A 20,761-nucleotide genomic window follows, 5' to 3' on the forward strand; every position below is an offset into this window, starting at 1 on the left:
GCGGGTTTCCTCTCTCAATATCTGTGATCAGTAACCATATGTCCGATGTCATATAACCATAAATAAAATGTGCTGAGTGTACTGTTAAATAAAATAGTTCCTTCATATGACCAATTGTTTGACATCCAGTTGCCGATGATTAAGAATTCAATGTGCTCTAGTGGTATTGTTAAAGAAAACAAACTTTTTAATGCTATCATGATAAATACATGTACAACATGCATCTAGCAAGAATTCCATAAGCCGGCTATACTCTGGACAAGTAGAAATCCTTGAAATCCGCAAAATACTAGAAGAGTCATTTGCAACTGAACTACATGTATGTAATCATGGAGAATATTTTGTTTGTTTTGTTTAACGACACCACTAGAGCACACTGATTTATTAATCATCGGCTATTGGATGTCATACATATGGTCATTTTGACAAAGCCATAGAGCGGAAATCTGCTACATTTTCCCATCAGTAGCAAGGGATGTTTTATATGTGGCACCATCCCACAAACAGAATGGTGGTACACTGGCTAGAACAAGAAACCGCCCAATGGGCCCACCAACAGGGATCTATCCTAGACCAACTGTGCATCAGGTGTGCGCTTTACCACTGGGCTACGTCCCACCCCTTGTAGAGAGTTGCTTTAAAATGTACCTTAACGAGTAAAAATAAATGGTATCTAATGGACATGAATGTAGTATTCTATTTCCAATACATCCTTAAACGTCCAGGTTTTAAGCAAATTTAAACATCTTTTCCAGTTGAAAGATATTTATGGACCTTGCGGTTGTAACTAACTTGGGCATCACAGACAAATGAATGTCAGTTTACTGGTAATTTATGTCACTGTGTAATCTTATTTCGAGCGTCCTTTTTTTCTCATTAGTTCTTACACTTGAAAAAACATCAAATTCATGGATATTTCCAGGACATTTAAAAAATCTTAAAGGACATGCAATGTTCTATCAATGAATGTTTTTATAACAAATTGTTGTCTGAATTTAGACAGGTTATGAGGACAAAAAGAAACCCACCAAATTTTGGCCTAGATTTTCAGGACATTTCCAGGACATATTAAATTTAATGCTTTTTTCAGGACATTCCAGGCCTGGATTTTAAAATCATAAAATTCAAGGACATTCCACGATTTCCAGGACGCTTAAGAACCCTGTGGTATGGCATTGGCGACCTAGGTGCAACCAGCAATAGGTCTTGAAATTGTTATCACACATATATGTTATCAAAAATAATGAAGATGTTCTCACCAAGACTAAAAATTTAGTCTTGTGTTCTTAAAATTCTTAAAGGTTGGTTGGAAATGATAAGATCCGGTATGAAATGATAATCCCAGTACAACTTTGGTCTTGAGATACATGTAGTTACTTACACTTGGCAACCAGTGCTCCATAGATGGGTTATCAGAGGCTGTGGTATGTGCTGTCATAACTATAGACTAAAGGTCATGGTAATGTGCTGCTCTGTCGATGGTGCATAACAGAAAGTAACCATGTGTCTTTACCAAGTGTCCTAGGATCGATCCCCATCAGGGCTCATTGAGCTATTTCTCATTCCAGCCAGTGCACCACAAATATATTAAAGGCCATGGTATGTGCTATCCTGTCTGGGATGGTGATGAAAAACTGTAGCAGGTTTCCTCTCTAAGACTACATGTCAACATTACCAAATGTTTGACATCCAAATTCCAATAGCCGATGATCAATAAATGTGTTCTAGTGGTGTCATTAAACATAAACTTTAAACATTTTAACAAGTGTCACAATCATGTTTCAGGATCATTCTGTGTCAAATCACACCTCAAAAAAGAGAAATTTTTAACCTCACCCCCTCAGATTTGTCTGGAATTTTGTTTCTAGGGTGGTTTTGGTTGAAAAAGCTTAATTTTCAAAGATACACATGTAAGCTCAGTCGAATCAGAAACCAAATTTCAACCAAATCAGAGGGGGTGGGGTTAAACCCATTGGGTGTTTTGACACGGAATGACCCTTCATAGAATAAACACTTAATAGCTACCAACTGAACAATGTGCTGGGGAATCATTCAACAAAAATTCCATTCCTGTTCAAGAAGAGTCATGAAAGTAACAATTTACTGACTTTCTTATTTAGTCATGCATAACATTCCATCAAGACTGTAAAAATATACTATATAAAATAAAATAAAATATACAAGTTAAGGGCCAGTATCAAATTTGACCTTTTTTCAAAAATTAAAAACAAATCAGGGGTGGTGATAGGTAACGAAAAGTAGGTTACAGATTTGAATAAAGCATTTCAGATTGCATGTGCATGAGCCTTTTACTCACAGCTTGTTTGGTTGCCAGTAGAAAGTGTATGGCAAATGCATAAAAAATCCTAGATTTATTTTTTAAAACTTTCTTTTTCTGACTAAGCAGGACATCTGGATAACCATGCCACTAAAATGTATTTGAGCCCTGTCATATCCTAATGATAGCATATCCATAAGACAAGTAGCGAGATACCTGCAAGTGAGCCATTCCGTCATCCATGCAAGTGTGTTTCCATACCACAGACACAGTGAATAGGCTACCCCTCTCAGACACGGTGTCCATGTGGCCCGTAACTTTTTGTGACTAGTATACATGTACATGTACAGAATATTATACAATTCTGTAATTACTCTAAAAATATAACAAGCAGAAATTTAAACAATCCAATGTGACAGGATCTAGTACATTCAAGAGAGCAATTGACTGAGGTACTTGGGGTCGAATCTCCTCAGGGGACCAATTCTCTGACTGAATTTTTCCTGTTCCAACCAATGTCCCACAAGTGGTGTATCAAAGACTGTCACAGTGGTATGTGCTATCCTGCCTGTGGGAAATTCCACATAAAAGATCCACTGCTGCTAATGGACAAATGTAGCCAGTGATTAATAAATCAATGTGCTCTAGTGGTGTCGATCAACAGAACAAACTTTAATTTAACGCCTACCGACTATACAATGTGCTGGGATGTCATTAAAGAAACATTCCATTCCTGTTTGAGAATATTTTAAGAACACAGTAATCAAAAATAAAATTTATTAATTGTTTTTACTAACATGTGTACATGTAATGTGTATAAAATTCCATCAAGATGCAAAATGTATGTACAATTAAGTACATGTAAGTAGGCTACTCTAAAATATAAAAAACAGAAAACTAAACAATCCGACAATCTTTGTTCACTAATTGTCAAAATATTTCATAATCTCAAATATATTAAAGAACAACTCCGTGGAATTAAATATCTTACCTGCTGTAAATAGATTCAGTGTCACAGTTACAAAATTTTTATCTTGATGCATGTTGAAAAATTTATTAATTAATTTTATAAAATAATTTGTCATGTACATTAAATTCATGACTAGGCCTAATCTAGTTCTTAAACAAGAAAGAACAAGCATTCTGAGAGGTATGAACTCTACAAGAAGTTTTAACTCCAAACAACCGATTAATTAACTGGTACATTTCTTTTCATAACATTCATTAGTCAAATATTAGCTTTTAACTTTCATGGATGTGTTTAAATTTAGAATACATAAAAAATTATGAAGTATTTAATCAAGGTATAATTCTGATTATTATAAATTAACAAATGTACATTATTCTGTACATTTTGCACCATGAATAACAAAAATTAAAAGTGGGGAGAAAATTGAATGCAAAACAAATGTTAATTAAATATAACACTAACTACCATTTAGGTACACAAATGAATCCACTTCAAACTAAAACTAAACAAAACAAAATGAGAAATAAAACAAGTATAGTCCTACTTATTTAATTAAATGAATACAATTCCATTTTAAGGAATTCATATCATTTATAATTATTTTAATTTGTACTTATATCCAATTAAGGTTCAAGAATGATGTCGTGCACACTAAATTCAGCTATCTAGACCGGCTTTCTACCAGAGGGTAAAATGCAATCCCCACAAAAGATTATTTGGGTATGGTGCCATACCCAAACAAATTTGCAGATTTCATTTTTTTCAGTTGACCTTTTGACAAAAATAATCGCAGGATATATTTTATTAAGTCTAAGAATATTTAATTTTATTTATAATGGTGAGACAGGATTTTCCTGAATATTTTCATCATATGTGGAAGAATTAATTTTTTATATCAACTCAAGTGACTGCAAACGACAGCAATGGGGGCGAACAAATTTGTCAGGCTTAGCCAGGTCAGTCGATTAGTGGTTAATTGTTAGTGGTTAGTGAAAAAGAAGTCAGTGTATTGGCCATACACCAAGCCATTAAGTAGTTAAACTTGCTCTGGGTAGGAGCTGTTACCCAGATGCGAACCCAGTACCTACCAGCCTCACATCCTATTGCTTAACCACCACACTAACAAGGCTGATATTAATTTAATTCCTTGAAACTTGGAATCCGAAAGTCAATGTCTGCTGCTAGTTTCTAGAAGAGATGAAAATAAAACTCTGGCTTTTGGGGATTTTGAGATTTTCACACTTCCAGAAAACTGTTCCTATTATTGTTCTTTGAAGAAAAATTCACCATAACTCACAAGATGGAAAGACCCTACAAAGCTTTCTGATGTTTTTTCCTGTTATTGTTTTCATTTAAATTTTTTGTTTTACACACAGAGGCACTTCAAGCACAACCTAAACTTCGAAATATCTAGTCATAGATGAAATTCACAGCATCAATCAACTCGTGGAAGTGAAGTCGTAAGAGAAAGCTTCGCTGTAGCATGTGCTCCACACTGGCCTTGGATTCGCTAATGAACAAGGAAATATCTTGATAAGCAACTTCACGGGAAAAGGCCAACAGCCAGTCTTGAACCTTTTCATTGGATGGTTTCGAAAACCAAGAAGGCCACCATAAGAACAAGTGCATCACATTGGCTGCCACTGCAGGTTCCAATCTCTAAAATATATAAGGTTTTATAAAAATGTAAAGTACATATTTATTACCCATATGGTAAAAAATATCTTGGTACAATTTGTACATATCATAGTGATACGTCGTACTAGTGGGACATTACATGATGACATCATCGATTGGTGTACTACAACCATATAGGAACGATAACCAAATTGAGTTGTGTGATAATAAATTAAGACTGATAATTATGGGCAATAAATAGGATATTAAACTCACGACCATTTTGTATCAAGTCCCTCATGGAATAATTTTCATTGTCACTCGCTAAAGCTTATGACAACTGAAAATCATTTCACTCAGAACATAAACATGATACGAAATGGAAGCTTGTTTAATATTCTATAATTATTACACACTGAAAATATTCAATGTTCAGGCAAACAAAGTATGGTTCATAAAATGGATTATTTTAGAATGATTTCTTTGTAATGTGTTTACAGTAAAACTTAATTTAAATCAATGAAGGAAGGATGGAAATGGTTTATTTAACAATACACTCAACACATTTTATTTACGTTTATATGGCGTCAGACATATGGTTAAGGATCAAACAGATATTGAGGGAGGAAACCCGCTGTTGCCACTTCATAGGCTACTCTTTTCGATTAGCAGCAAGGGATCTTTTATATGCACCATCAGAATAACACATACCATGGCCTTTGATGTGATCAGCAATTGTTAGTAATCATAATAATTTTTAAAACAAAACATTCCCTGTTGAATACTAAAACATTTCACAATCACTTCTATGTTGTTTAAAGAAAGGTGTGTTATGTTGACATTGTTTTTACCTGGAGTCCATGCAATTAAATATCTCTCTTACCATACGCTGGACTAGTGTACAATATAATTTTCTTCAAACATTAATAAAATATTATCTTTTAAACACCCCACTCCCCCCCCCCCCAAAAAAAAAAGAAAAAGAAAAAGAAAAGAAGTTAATTAATCTAGATCCACAAACAAACAAAAATTATTATAAAGTTTACTGAATTTATTTTAACTTTTTTAACATGCATTGTGATGAACATGTACAGATGCAAACACTTAACATACAAGGAAGGAAGGAAATGGTTTATTTAATGATGCACTCAACACATTTTATTTATGGTTACATGGTTAAGTACCACACAGATATTGAGGGAGGAAACCTGCTGTCGCCACTTCATGGGCTAATCTTTTTTATTAGCAGCAAGGGATCTTTTATATGCACCATCCCACAGACAGGGTAGTACATACCACGACCTTTGATGTACCAGTTGTGGTGCACTGACTGGAGCGAGAAATAGCCCAATGGGCCCACTAATGGGGATCGATCCCAAACTGGCCGCGCATCAAGCGAGCACTTTACCGCTGGTCTACGTCTCAACCCTCCTTTTATAAGGATGTTACACTAGTACATTCTCATTTCGGCTTGCTTAACTTTTATTTTGGGGGATAAACAGTAATTCCATGTTTTACACCCCCTTTAACATACAAAGTAGCTGGGCTAAACACAATACCTATATGCAGTTGATGCTGTTGCCAACATGGTCAAAACCACACACTAAATGTTTTTCCTGTTTTCCTTTTATTTACCCAAGCTTGGTACTAGACTAGTGTTTATGGAAAATCCATGAGACATTAATATACAAATATGAATGGCTCCGCAGAATTTCTGCCAGAGGGTACAATTACGTATCCTAAAATCTTTGAAATTAATGGGCATATTTTTTTATTTTTTTTTTAGATAGATTATAGTAAGAGAACTGTGTTGAAAATTTGCCAAAGCGCATGAAATGCAGTGGTCAATTTCAAAACATTTCAAACCCATAATCACTTAGAAGCGGCACTTATGGATTTGGGCCCTGTTTTACAAATCAATCTTGGCGCTAAGATCACCTTAAGTGCATAAGGTACATGTAGCTATAATTAAATTTCTGTTACATTCATTACAACATAACGTCATCGCATTGGTCAAGACGTAGCAACAGGAGTTTGTTCATTTCTCGATGAACGTAAAAATTATGTCGCCGGGGAACATCCTATCTGATGACGTCATTTTCTAATTAAGCATTATTGTTTAGTGACCAAAAATAATTCAAAATAAAGTATGAAGTTTTAGTGTTATTATCAGCCTGTGTAATTCAAATTTAATTATAAGTATTGTCTGTAATTTCTTTTACGTTCATTTGGGTATGAAAAACACCCAATCATACACAAACTTATGTGAGAATGGCTTTGCCGATTCACACAGTTCGTGGATGATTTTGTTTTCATACCCCGATGAAGGTAAAAGAAATAAGAGACAATACTTAAATGCACATAAGGTGATCTTAGTGCTATGATCGCTGTGTAAAATGGGGCGCCTCAAATTACTTTCTAGCAGAAAGCCTGGGACTCAGGGCTAACTCTGCCACTGGCCAAATTCCCAAATTACATATTTTTAGAAAAACTGGCATATTTAATTTTACTTTAGCCACATTGGCATTTAGTTCAACCAGAGAAACATTTTGTAGCCCCGAAGGTTTATATAAGATCAGTGTGTGTGTGTGTGTGTGTGGATGTGTGTGGTTGTGTAGATGTGTGTGTGTGTGTGTGTGGTTGTGTAGATGTGTGTGGTTGTGTAGATGTGTGTGTGTGTGTGTAGATGTGCGTGTGTGTGTGTGTGTGTGGTTGTGTAGATGTGGGTGTGGGTGTGTGTGTGTAAAACATCTACTGAAATGACATATCTGTATACGTGTATATAAATTAAAATTCTTAAGCATGAAGCAGACTGCTTTTTACATGAATGTAAATTATTAGGGATCCAAGCACCTCACTGGCAGAGCCCTTTTGCAGAATTGTCATGATTCTAGCAAATACCTGACTGCATCTGGGTTTTTTGTTTTTGTTTAAATTACAAATCTAAAAATAAATGATTCTTTAAAGGGACATTCCTGAGTTTGCTGCAATTTTTAAGATGTTATCGACTAACAGAGACTTTTTGACAACTGTAATTACATATCAAATATATTTTTCTGCATAAAATATTAGTGGTTGTATAGTAAACATGTTTTTGATTGTTCTAATATTTGTACTAGATTAAATTTTATTGTATTTCGTAAAAAAAAAAAAATCGTACATATTTGATTACAAAATCCAGTGATATTCTAAACAAGAAAATATATTTAATATGTAAGTTTAATCGTAGAAATATTTTATTAGTAGGAAACATTTTACAATGCGGCAAACTCAGGAATTTCCCTTTAATGATGAATGAGATCTTACCTTACTGGGATCTCTTAGAAGTAAACTCGAAACTAATTTTCTTACAATCCATGGACAGGTATCTGTGAAGAGAAAACGTTTGTGTTGTTTAACGACACTACTGGAGCACATCAATTAATTAATCATCGTCTATTGGATGTCAAACATTTGGTAATTCTGACTCGTAGTCATCAGAGGAAACCTGCTACATTTGTTCTAATGCAGCAAGGGATCTTTTATATGCACTTTCCCACAGACAGGAAAACACATACTACGGCCTTTGTCCAGTTGTGGTGCACTGGTTGGAATGAGAAAAAACCCAATCAGCTGAATGGATCCACCAAGGACCACACAGATATTGAAAGAGGAAACCCGCTGTCACTACTTCATGGGCCACTCTTTTCGATTAGCAGCAAGGGATCTTTTACATGCACCATCCCACAGACAAGGTAGTACATACCACAACCTTTGATATACCAGTCGTGGTGCACTGGCTGGAACGAGAAATAGCCCAATGGGCCCTCCGACAGGGATCGATCCCAGACCGATTGCGCATCGAGCGAGCGCTTTACCACTGGGCTACATCTCGCCCCTAAAAAATAGCAGTTTAAATTTTATTTAAAAACATTCTGGATCATTTCAGTATGTACACTACACAACTCCCTTGCGGCAGAAATTTAACACAGAAAATCCAATATGTCAAATTTTCAAATGAACAATGCAATACATGTATAAACATTATGTTGCTAGTTTTGAATGAAACCTAACCCTAACTACTAGAACTAGAAGAAGGCCCTGTGTGGAATTGTGATGAAATTAGCAGGTGGGCCTTATCTTGATAATGCGTGTACAGAATGATGGGTATTTGGAAAATACCAGTTGATATCTGTATAGGTACACATGCCTCACTGATATCAAGGTAAATAACCCCCCAAAATACTTCTACGCAATCTAAAATATTAACCATGGTCATTTTTCATTTCAGTCGAAAATTAAGTTTAATGCTGGATTTTCAATAATTTTTATAAAACTGAAAGTCTTTATTGGATATGAAAACATATGTATTGTCATCTCCTGCTATTTGACTACAATTTGGCAAAATATTGTTTTTGTCTGGCTTTAACTTTACTTTGTTATTAAGTTAACAAAGTTCTCTTGCTAATATAAAATAAAAATAAAATATGTATTATTATAATAATTCCCTGCTATGGTATCAAGGTCCGTCAACAGTTAATTATAAAGTTAGCAAAGTTCTCTCGCTAATCAAAATATTAAACACAAACTGTTCCCTGCAATGGTATCATGGTTCATCAACAGGTTAGTTAGCTACGTCTCACCTGGAAGTGGAGGAAGGTCACCTTCTCTATAGGTCGCGGAATCGAGCCTGTAAAACGGGTTTTCTCTACCGAATATTTCGTAAACAAGACTGCCCACTGTCCAGACATCAGACTTCCTGTAATCCAACACAGAGAATCGGCCGGGCTGTGTACAAGCTATCTGTAATATTACACACAAACACTCAGGAGTTGATTTAACCATATTTATTACCATGAAATACAAAAGAGGGGGGGGGGGGGATGAGAGAGTTACACGGTATCTAGTCAAAAGTGAATACTATTTTGTAGTAGATTCCATACTATTGAAGCAAGGGTAACTATATAGTAAATGTTTTTTTTGACTATTTCTGTTTTGGGTTTTTACATATCGGTTCCCATATTAATGTTCTCCAATATAGTGAATATTATTTGTAAGGTACTTCAGTACTTCATTGTTCAGACATTCGTAAATGAATAAACACTTATGGTATTGGTCTGGTCTTCACTGTCATCCAGTTTAGTTGTGTGAAGAGTGGTCACATTTTGGCTACTAATATGTGGACGAAATGTTCACTTCGATGTAGACTTTTGGTTTATATTAGCTTACAGAGAGGTTACGGATACAGATAATTATATTATAATCATATTGGTAACAGTGCTAATTGTTTAGTAGCTAAAATGTGCAAGTTAAGACAGACTAAAAATGCTACTTAATTAGCTATGTGAAATAGAAAAGGTATTCATCTTAAAAACTTGAATCGCCAACTTTAATACAACTTCTGATTAAAACACATTAAAAAGCAAACATTTATTTTAGATGTACAAACAACAAGTATCAACCACTGACATTGATAAATAATGTGTCATAAACGAAATGTCAACACCCATTTTAACAATAACAGATCCAAGATGAATCAAAGTTTCCTACCTCAGGAGCCAAGAGAGCTCTGTTTCCACCCTTTGATATTTCGCCCGTGTAATACGGGATCTCTAGTCCCAAATCATCACGAAGGCAGCACCCAAAATCACTGATCACTAACCACGGTGCATCTGCAAACAAACCAGTTTAGATCTAACTTAGCTAAAACAATATACAATCAAACCTGCCTTAGCAGCCACCTGTATTAAGCAACCACCATTCATTCTATGGAAAAGTGAACAAAATTTAATGCAGTTTGTAGTTTAAATGTTATTAAAACATGACAATTTTTTTTTTAAAACAACACTCCCCCCCCCCCCCCCAATTTACATTTAATAATTTTATACCATAATAAGTTAATATAAGTACTTTAATTTCACAAAATAAAGCTAAAAAAAGGCAGCTTGATTTTAGCTCCATGATTTGTTTTTTTTAACCACCAGGTACATTTCTCACATTTTCTCAATTTCAATTTTAATTAGGCCTATTCAGCATAAACTTAATTTTTTAAAATTAATATGCTCTCCCAAAATCAGAAAATTGTTGTCCCGAATATCTGTTTAATTTACTCACATTTCAAGGCCTACAAAACATACACACACTTTTAATTTATTATAATTAATTCAGAAACTGTACTCATTTTACAATTTTTATCTAGATACGTAGACACATAATTACATAATAATTTTATACATGTAAGTAAATGCTTAACTCACTTTGATTGGTTAAATCCAACAGGATGTTATCACTCTTCAAATCTCTGTGAGCAACTCCTGTTTCTCGCAAAAATGTTACACCTTCCAGAATTTGACAAATCAGCAAACAGCTTTCATAAACATCAGGCGTTTTTAATCTTATATAGTCTCGCAAAGTACTTGAGTATCTGAAAACAAACAAGATAGCTTTCAAAATAATCAGATGTTATTTAATCTTATATAGTCTCGCAAAGTACTTGAGTATCTAAAAACAAACAGAAGATAGCTTTCAAAATCATCAGGTGTTATGTTATAACTGGACATATTCTTGGGTTTTATTTGCATGGTGTTTGAGGGTAAGCTGGTGTCATCAAAAATATAAAACCTTGAAAATATCAATTCTATGAAACATTGGTTTAAACATTATTTATTGTCAAAAACATATTGGGATTGGTCAACAGGCTTAACCTATATTAAGACCTCTCCCTACATTTTACAAGTGGATACATATTAAAATACAACAGACTTACACAGATTAGCAAGAAGAAAAAGAGGGGAAGAGGGATATAGTGAGTAGAAAACTGCAGATCTTTTACATTGGATTGGGTGATGTCTAGCATAAAATTAATGTGTTAACTGTAGCAAAAATGTTTAGTAGCAGTTATGAATTTTAAAGTTGTTTTAATAATTTCTTCATTTTCTTCACTAAATTCTGGATTTCCCAGTAAGATGCTTTTATAATTTAGGTGTAAATAGTTTGACATGAAATTGTTTCTTTGTTCATTGTACAGGGGACAGTAGAGAATGAATTGATCTGTATCTTCTATGGGATGTTCATAAGAACAAGACGGATAAGCTGAGATATATCTAAACAATGTTTGGCTATTAAGATCACTGATGTTTAGACGAAGTTTACAGTGGAGTATCTGCTCAAGTCTAGAACCCAGATAAAAATATCTAGGAACAGCTCTGTCTGATTTCTTTAATTGATTTTTAAAAGATGTCTGATTCAGCTTTCTGGTCTTTAACATTTAATGCATTCCACAACCGTATTCCAGAAGACTTTGTACAACTAGAGCTCTATTAGTTTTAGAATTTCTTTAGTCCTTAGGCCATATGTTCTAATATTAGAACTTGACAGGAAAAGTGGTAAGTGGGTGTACCATCATTGACAAGTTTATACATCTTACAGAGCTTGTGGCATTTTCATCTGTCTATTAGTGAAATAAATCCAGTTTCATTATACAATTTTTTATGAGATGTACCTTTAACTGCACCGCATACTGTCCGAAGAGCATCTAACTGAGCAGATTCAAGTAGTGATAGTTCCAGTGTACAATTATCCCATACTATATCAGCATAATAAAAAAACTGGAAGAATAAAAGATCTGTATATTTTTTCTACGGCCTACTGTTTCATGACAAGAAACATAGTCATATTCCTCCCCAGACTTTCCCTGACCTCTGACTGTAGCTTCCGTTTCATGACAAGAAACATAGTCATATTCCTCCCCAGACTTTCCCTGACCTCTGACTGAAGCTGACAGTTTCATGACAAGAAACATAGTCATATTCCTCCCCAGACTTTCCCTGACCTCTGACTGAAGCTGACCGTTTCATGACAAGAAACAGTCATATTCCTCCCCAGACTTTCCCTGACCTCTGACTGTAGCTGACCATTTCATGACAAGAAACATAGTCATATTCCTCCCCAGACTTTCCCTGACTTGACTGTAGCTCACCGTTTCATGACAAGAAACATAGTCATATTCCTCCCCAGACTTTCCCTGACCTCTGACTGTAGCATGACAAGAAACATAGTCATATTCCTCCCCAGACTTCTGACTGAAGCTTACTGTTTCATGACAAGAAACATAGTCATATTACTCCCCAGACTTCCCCAGACCTCTGACTGTAGCTTCCGTTTCATGACAAGAAACAGTCATATTCCTCCCCAGACTTTCCCTGACCTCTGACTGTAGCTGACCGTTTCATGACAAGAAACATAGTCATATTTCTCCCGACTTTCCCTGGCCTCTGACTGTAGCTGACTGCTTCATGACAAGAAACAGTCATATTCCTCCCCCGACTTTCCCTGACCTCTGACTGTAGCTGACCGTTTCATGACAAGAAACATAGTCATATTTCTCCCCAGACTTTCCCTGACCTCTGACTATAGCATGACAAGAAAAATAGTCATATACCTCCCAAGACTTACCCTGACCTCTGACTATAGCATGACAAGAAACATAGTCATATACCTCCCCAGACTTTCCCTGTCCTCTGACTGTAGCATGACAAGAAACATAGTCATATTCATCCCCAGTCTTTCCCTGACCTCTGACTGTAGGTCACCATTTCATGACAAGAAACATAGTCATATTCCTCCCCAAACTTTCCCTGACCTCTGGCTGTAGCATGACAAGAAACATAGTCATATTCCTCCCCAGACTTTCCCTGACCTCTGACTGTAGCTCACCGTTTCATGACAAGAAACATAGTCATATTCCTCCCAGACCTCTGACTGAAGCTTACTGTTTCATGACAAGAAACATAGTCATATTCCTCCCCAGACCTTCCCTGACCTCTGACTGTTTCATGACATGAAACATAGTCATATTCCTCCCCAGACTTTCCCTGACTTCTAACTGTTTCATGGCATGAAACATAGTCATATTCCTCCCCAGACTGCTGACTGTTTCATGGCAAGAAACAGTCATATTCCTCCCCAGACTTTCCCTGACCTCTGACTGTAGCTGACCGTTTCATGACAAGAAACATAGTCATATTCCTCCCCACTTTCCTTGACCTCTGACTGTAGGTCACCATTTCATGACAAGAAACATAGTCATATTCCTCCCCAGACTTTCCCTGACTGTAGCTCACCGTTTCATGACAAGAAACATAGTCATATTCCTCCCCAGACTTTCCCTGACCTCTGACTGTAGCTGACCGTTTCATGACAAGAAACATAGTCATATTCCTCTCCAGACTTTCCCTGACCGCTGACTGTTTCATGACATGCAACATAATCATATTCCTGCCCAGACTTTCCCTGACCTCTGACTATAGCTCACCGTTTCATGACAAGAAACATAGTCATATTCCTCCCCAGACCATCAGGATTCAGTCTTTGGGGTAGGGCAGCCGGGTACTGGGTGTGGTTTTCTGGGAAGTCGGCCACCTGGTCAATGAATACAGCCTTCATCTCCACAATGTTTGGGTGCAGCGGCAGACATTTCCTCTTCTTTCTCCTTCTCCTGTGAGAAAAGAAAACAAACATGAGAGGAATGTTTTTTTAACGAATCCTCCGCACATTTTAAACTATGCAAGTTTATGGTTTAATAATATTAATTTTTATTCAAAGAAGGTTACACAAAGAAAGAAAGAAAGAAAGAAATGTTTTATTTAAAGATGCACTCAACAGATTTTATTTACAGTTATACACATGTATGGCGTCAGACATATGGTTAAGGACCACACAGATATTGAGAGAGCAAACCCGCTGGCGCCACTTCATGGGCTATTCTTTTTGATTAGCAGCAAGAGATCTTTTATATGCACCATCCCACAGACAGGGTAGTGCATAGCATGGCCTTTGATATACCAGTCGTGACGCACTGGCTGGAATGAGAAATAGCCCAATGGGTCCACCGACGGGGATCAATCCTAAAGGTTACACAAATAATGCTCACTAATCTCCATTGTGGCCTTCTGTCTATTAAACATACATACAATAATATTTAATGTTTAATATTATCGTTTAACATATTGTTATTCTGAAATTTAGTCAAGAGAAGAAACCTGCTTCTCCACATTTCATTCATTTCAACTTATTTTCGTATTTATATCCAATTAAGGTTCAAGCACACTGTCCTGGCAACACACCTCAACTATCTGGGTTGTCTGTCCAGGACAATTGGTTAGTTGTTAGTTGATTAGTGGTTAGTGAGAGACAAGATGGTGTAGTGGCCTTACACCTACCCATTGAGCCCTTAAGAACTCGCTCTGTGTTGGAGCCGGTACCGGGCTGTGAACCCTGTACCTACCAGCCTTAGTCCGATGGTTTAACCACTGCGCCACCAAGTCTGGTCTTCTTCACATATGCTACTCTTAACAAAAAGCAGCAAGGGATGTTTTATACTTTGCTATACATACAGTACCACAGCCCTTGACTGATCAGTTGTGGGTTACTGGGAGTTACAGTTTGTTTTAAACTATGCCAGATTGGGGTTTAACATATGGTTGCTGTAAATCAGGAAATGTTAGTAAGCACAAAGTTTTGTAAATTTAGTGTGACCATACAAGAAGATAATATTTCATGACACTAAATTTAAAGAGATGTACAATAGGCTGTTCCAAAATGTTGAGTGTGCTTGTTTTGTCTGTGATTGACGTAACATACACCAATGGTTATATGCTATTGACTGAACCAAAAGGAGAGCAAACAACAATAGTTATTTAGCAGGTACAACAAGTACATTACTACAATTTTCTACTAAACTGAAGTAAGTTATCTGCAAGCTGCATAACATCAAAAGTGATAAAAAAAATTTATTTCAGCTGATCCTACAACTTAAGCTGATGTTTTTTTTAGCTTCTGATATGATGACCTCACTAAAGTTTTCTGATATGATGACCTCGCTAAAGTTTTACCGGCCTCGGTGGCGTCGTGGTAGGCCATCGGTCTACAGGCTGGTAGGTACTGGGTTCGGATCCCAGTCGAGGCATGGGATTTTTAATCCAGATACCGACTCCAAACCCTGAGCGAGTGCTCCGTAAGGCTCAGTGGGTAGGTGTAAACCACTTGCATTGACCAGTGATCCATAACTGGTTCAACAAAGGCCATGGTTTGTGCTATCCTGCCTGTGGGAAGCACAAATAAAAGATCCCTTGCTGCTAATCAGAAAGAGTAGCCCATGTAGTGGCGACAGCGGGTTTCCTCTCAAAATCTGTGTGGTCCTTAACCATATGTCTGACGCCATATAACCGTAAATAAAATGTGTTGAGTGCATCGTTAAATAAAACATTTCTTTCTTTTTTTTCACTAAAGTTTTCTGATATGATGACCTTGCTAAAGTTTTCTGATATGATGATCGTGTTAAATTTTTCTGATATGATGACCTCGCTAAAGTTTTCTGATATGATGATCGTGTTAAAGTTTTCTGATATGATGACCTCGCTAAAGTTTTCTGATATGATGACCTCGCTAAAGTTTTCTGATATGATGACCTCGCTAAAGATTTCTGATATGATGACCTAACTAAAGTTTGATGTCACTATAACATGTCACTTATAACTTGGATTTCGCTAAATTTTAAGATCACTAATAATTTATAACAATATTTTGAAACTTAATCAAGAGAAGATATCTGCTGCACCACATATCGATACTCTTTATGAAAAGCAGCAAGGACTGAACATACACTTTCATATAGATGGTACAGTATATATTACAGCCTTTGATGTATCAGTCATGGCTTATTGGGCTGCAGATCAACCAATGATTTGAGTGAACTAGAGCACATTGGCTAATTAATCTTCGGTTATTGGATGTCAAACATTTGGTAATTTTGACACGTAGCCATCAGAGGAAACCCGCAATATTTTTCCATTAGCAGCATGGGATCTTTTATATGCACTTTCCCACAGACAGGAAAGCACATACCCCGGCATTTGACCAGTTGTGGTGCACTGGTTGGAACGAGACAAAATCCAATCAGTTGAATGGATCCACCAAGGTGGTTCGATCCTGCAACGCAAGCACCTCAGGCGAGCGCTCAACTGACTGAGCTAAATCCCGCCCTTGAGTGAACTATACAAAGGCATCAAATAAATAATAAAACTTCAATTTGTTATGAATCCAGAATACAGTGTAGGTGACAACTATATCAATATCCTCTTTCAAGTACACCTTGGTCTCTCTTCATTTTTCATTTATAATTGCTTTTTTTTTCAAATGGATACCGCAATTAACCTGCCATCAATTATATTACTAACCAAAATTTCCACTTTTCGACATTAGTAACTGCTGTGTCAGAGTGAGCCAGTTTCAGTGGAACCATTTCTTTTTCCATTGCCATGGTTACAGCCTCTGCAGTAGATTCAGCAGAATAGTTGAACATCATTTTCACAGCCAAGTCGAACTGTGAATCTTCCAAGTCGAACTGTGAATCATCCAAGTCGAACTGTGAATCATCATTAGAATGCAGACTACTGTCTAGATCATGCAGAAAGACGGTTTCTGTAAAAAATACAATTCAAAGTGAATAACCATAACAGCTGCAGTGGTATATGTAATAGCTAAACCATCAGATTTCAGGTCAGTAGATACTAGGATACTTTGAGGCCTGTAAGAACTGGGGGGGTGGGGGCATATTGCAAACTTCTGCCCAGTCATCCCACCACTGCCACCACACCAGTATTAAGGCACAGAACCACTGCCACCACATCAGTATTAAGGCACAGAACCACCGCTGCCACCACACTAGTATTAAGGCACAGAACCACTGCCACCACATCAGTATTAAGGCACAGAACCACCGCTGCCACCACACCAGTATTAAGGCACAGAACCACTGCCACCACGCCAGTATTAAGACACAGAACCACTGCTGCCACCACGCCAGTACTAAGGCACAGAACCACCGCTGCCACCACTCCAGTATTAAGGCACAGAACCACTGCTGCCACCACGCCAGTACTAAGGCACAGAACCACCGCTGCCACCACTCCAGTATTAAGGCACAGAACCACTGCTGCCACCACGCCAGTATTAAGACACAGAACCACCGCTGCCACCACGCCAGTATTAAGGCACAGAACCACCGCTGCCACCATGCCAGTATTAAGGCACAGAACCACCGCTGCCACCACGCCAGTATTAAGGCACAGAACCACCGCTGCCACCACACCAGTATTAAGGTACAGAACCACCGCTGCCACCATGCCAGTATTAAGGCACAGAACCACCGCTGCCACGCCAGTATTATGGCACAGAATCACTGCTGCCACCACACCAGTATTAAGGCACAGAACCACCACGCCAGTATTAAGGCATAGAACCACCGCTACCACCACATCAGTCTTAAGGCACAGAACAACCATGCCAGTATTAAAGCACAGAACCACCACGCCAGTATTAAGGCACAGAACAACCACTGCCACCATGCCAGTATTAAGGCACAGAACCACCGCTACCACCACGCCAGTATTAAAGCACAGAACCACTGCCACCACATCAGTATTAAGGCACAGAACCACCACTGCCACCACACCAGTATTAAGGCACAGAACCACTGCCACCACACCAGTACTAAGGCATAGAACCACTGCTGCCACCACGCCAGTACTAAGGCACAGAACCACCGCTGCCACCACTCCAGTATTAAGGCACAGAACCACCACGCCAGTACTAAGGCACAGAACCACTGTTGCCACCACCACTCCAGTATTAAGGCACAGAACCACCGCTGCCACCACGCCAGTATTAAGGCACAGAACCACCACTGCCACCACGCCAGTATTAAGGCACAGAACCACCGCTGCCACCACGCCAATATTAAGGTACAGAACCACTGCTGCCACCATGCCAGTATTAAGGCACAGAACCACTGCTGCCACCACACCAGTATTAAGGCATAGAACCACCGCTACCACATCAGTATTACGGCACAGAACCACCACGCCAGTATTAAGGCATAGAAACACCGCTACCACCACATCAGTATTAAGACACAGAACAACCATGCCAGTATTAAGGCAAAGAACCACCATGTCAGTATTAAGGCACAGAACAACCACATCAGTATTAAGGCACAGAACCACTGCTGCCACCACGCCAGTATTAAAGCGCAGAACCATTGCAGCCACCATGCCAGTATTAAAGCACACAACTACCACACCAGTATTAACGCACAGAACCACTGCTGACATCTCTCACAAACCATGACAGTCTGCACCTGTCTCACCTACCATGACACTCTGCACCTGTCTCACCAACCATGACAGTCTGCACCTCTCTCACCAACCATGACATTCTGCACCTCTCTCACCTACCATGACAGTCTGCACCTCTCTCACTAACCATGACAGTCTGCACCTCTCTCACTAACCATGACATTCTGCACCTCTCTTACCTACCATGACAGTCTGCACCTCTCTCACAAACCATGACAGTCTGCACCTCTCTTATTAACCATGACAGTCTGCACCTCTCTCACAAACCATGACAGTCTGCACCTCTCTCACAAACCATGACAGTCTGCACCTCTCTCACTAACCATGACAGTCTGCACCTCTCTCACAAACCATCACAGTCTGCACCTCTCTCACAAACCATGACAGTCTGCACCTCTCTCACAACCATGACATCTGCACAGTCTGCACCTCTCTCACAAACCATGACAGTCTGCACCTCTCTCACTAAACCATGACAGTCTGCACCTCTCTCACTAACCATGACTCTGCACCTAACAAACCATGACATTCTGCACCTCTCTCACTAACCATGACAGTCTGCACCTCTCTTACCTACCATGACAGTCTGCACCTCTCTCACAAACCATGACAGTCTGCACCTCTCTCACAAACCATGACATTCTGCACCTCTCTCACTAACCATGACAGTCTGCACCTCTCTTACCTACCATGACAGTCTGCACCTCTCTCACAAACCATGACAGTCTGCACCTCTCTCACAAACCATGACATTCTGCACCTCTCTCACTAACCATGACAGTCTGTACCTCTATCACTAACCATGACGGTATGCACCTCTCACCTACTATGACAGTCTGCACTCTGACTAACCATGACAGTCTGCACCTCTCTCACTAACCATGAGTCTGCACCTCTCTCACTAACCATGACATTCTGCACCTCTCTCACTAACCATGACAGTCTGCACCTCTCTTACCTACCATGACAGTATGCACCTCTCTCACAAACCATGACAGTCTGCACCTCTCTCATTAACCATGACAGTCTGCACCTCTCTCACAAACCATGACAGTCTGCACCTCTCTCACTAACCATGACAGTCTGCACCTCTCTCACTAACCATGACAGTCTGCACCTCTCTTACCTACCATGACAGTCTGCACCTCTCTCACAAACCATGACAGTCTGCATCTCTCTCATTAACCATGACAGTCTGCACCTCTCTCACAAACCATGACAGTCTGCACCTCTCTCACAAACCATGACATTCTGCACCTCTCTCACTAACCATGACAGTCTGCACCTCTCTTACCTACCATGACACTCTGCACCTGTCTCACCAACCATGACAGTCTGCACCTCTCTCACCAACCATGACATTCTGCACCTCTCTCACCTACCATGACAGTCTGCACCTCTCTCACTAACCATGACAGTCTGCACCTCTCTCACTAACCATGACATTCTGCACCTCTCTCACTAACCATGACAGTCTGCACCTCTCTTACCTACCATGACAGTCTGCACCTCTCTCACAAACCATGACAGTCTGCACCTCTCTTATTAACCATGACAGTCTGCACCTCTCTCACAAACCATGACAGTCTGCACCTCTCTCACTAACCATGACAGTCTGCACCTCTCTCATTAACCATGACAGTCTGCACCTCTCTCATTAACCATGACAGTCTGCACCTCTCTCATTAACCATGACAGTAATTTTTGTTATTTCCAAAACAC

The 20,761-nt window shown here is 38.5% G+C and overlaps 1 protein-coding gene across 1 annotated transcript in view; it reads right to left on the reverse strand.

Moving 5' to 3' along the window:
• Window positions 1–3,041: 3,041 nt before the first annotated feature.
• The window catches only part of LOC121374172, a 28,498-nt gene continuing 10,778 nt past the window's right edge, over window positions 3,042–20,761 (reverse strand). Inside the window, exons 4-10 of the mRNA XM_041501149.1 lie at window positions 17,081–17,324; window positions 14,158–14,340; window positions 11,102–11,268; window positions 10,395–10,516; window positions 9,488–9,647; window positions 8,172–8,233; window positions 3,042–4,907 (exon numbers count right to left, since the gene is read on the reverse strand). Of these exons, the coding sequence (XP_041357083.1) occupies window positions 4,659–4,907; window positions 8,172–8,233; window positions 9,488–9,647; window positions 10,395–10,516; window positions 11,102–11,268; window positions 14,158–14,340; window positions 17,081–17,324 (1,187 nt within the window). The 3' untranslated portion in view covers window positions 3,042–4,658. The remainder of the gene's footprint in view (window positions 4,908–8,171; window positions 8,234–9,487; window positions 9,648–10,394; window positions 10,517–11,101; window positions 11,269–14,157; window positions 14,341–17,080; window positions 17,325–20,761) is intronic.

Source organism: Gigantopelta aegis, chromosome 1, assembly GCF_016097555.1.
Source record: "Gigantopelta aegis isolate Gae_Host chromosome 1, Gae_host_genome, whole genome shotgun sequence".
NCBI classification, from domain to species: domain Eukaryota; kingdom Metazoa; phylum Mollusca; class Gastropoda; order Neomphalida; family Peltospiridae; genus Gigantopelta; species Gigantopelta aegis.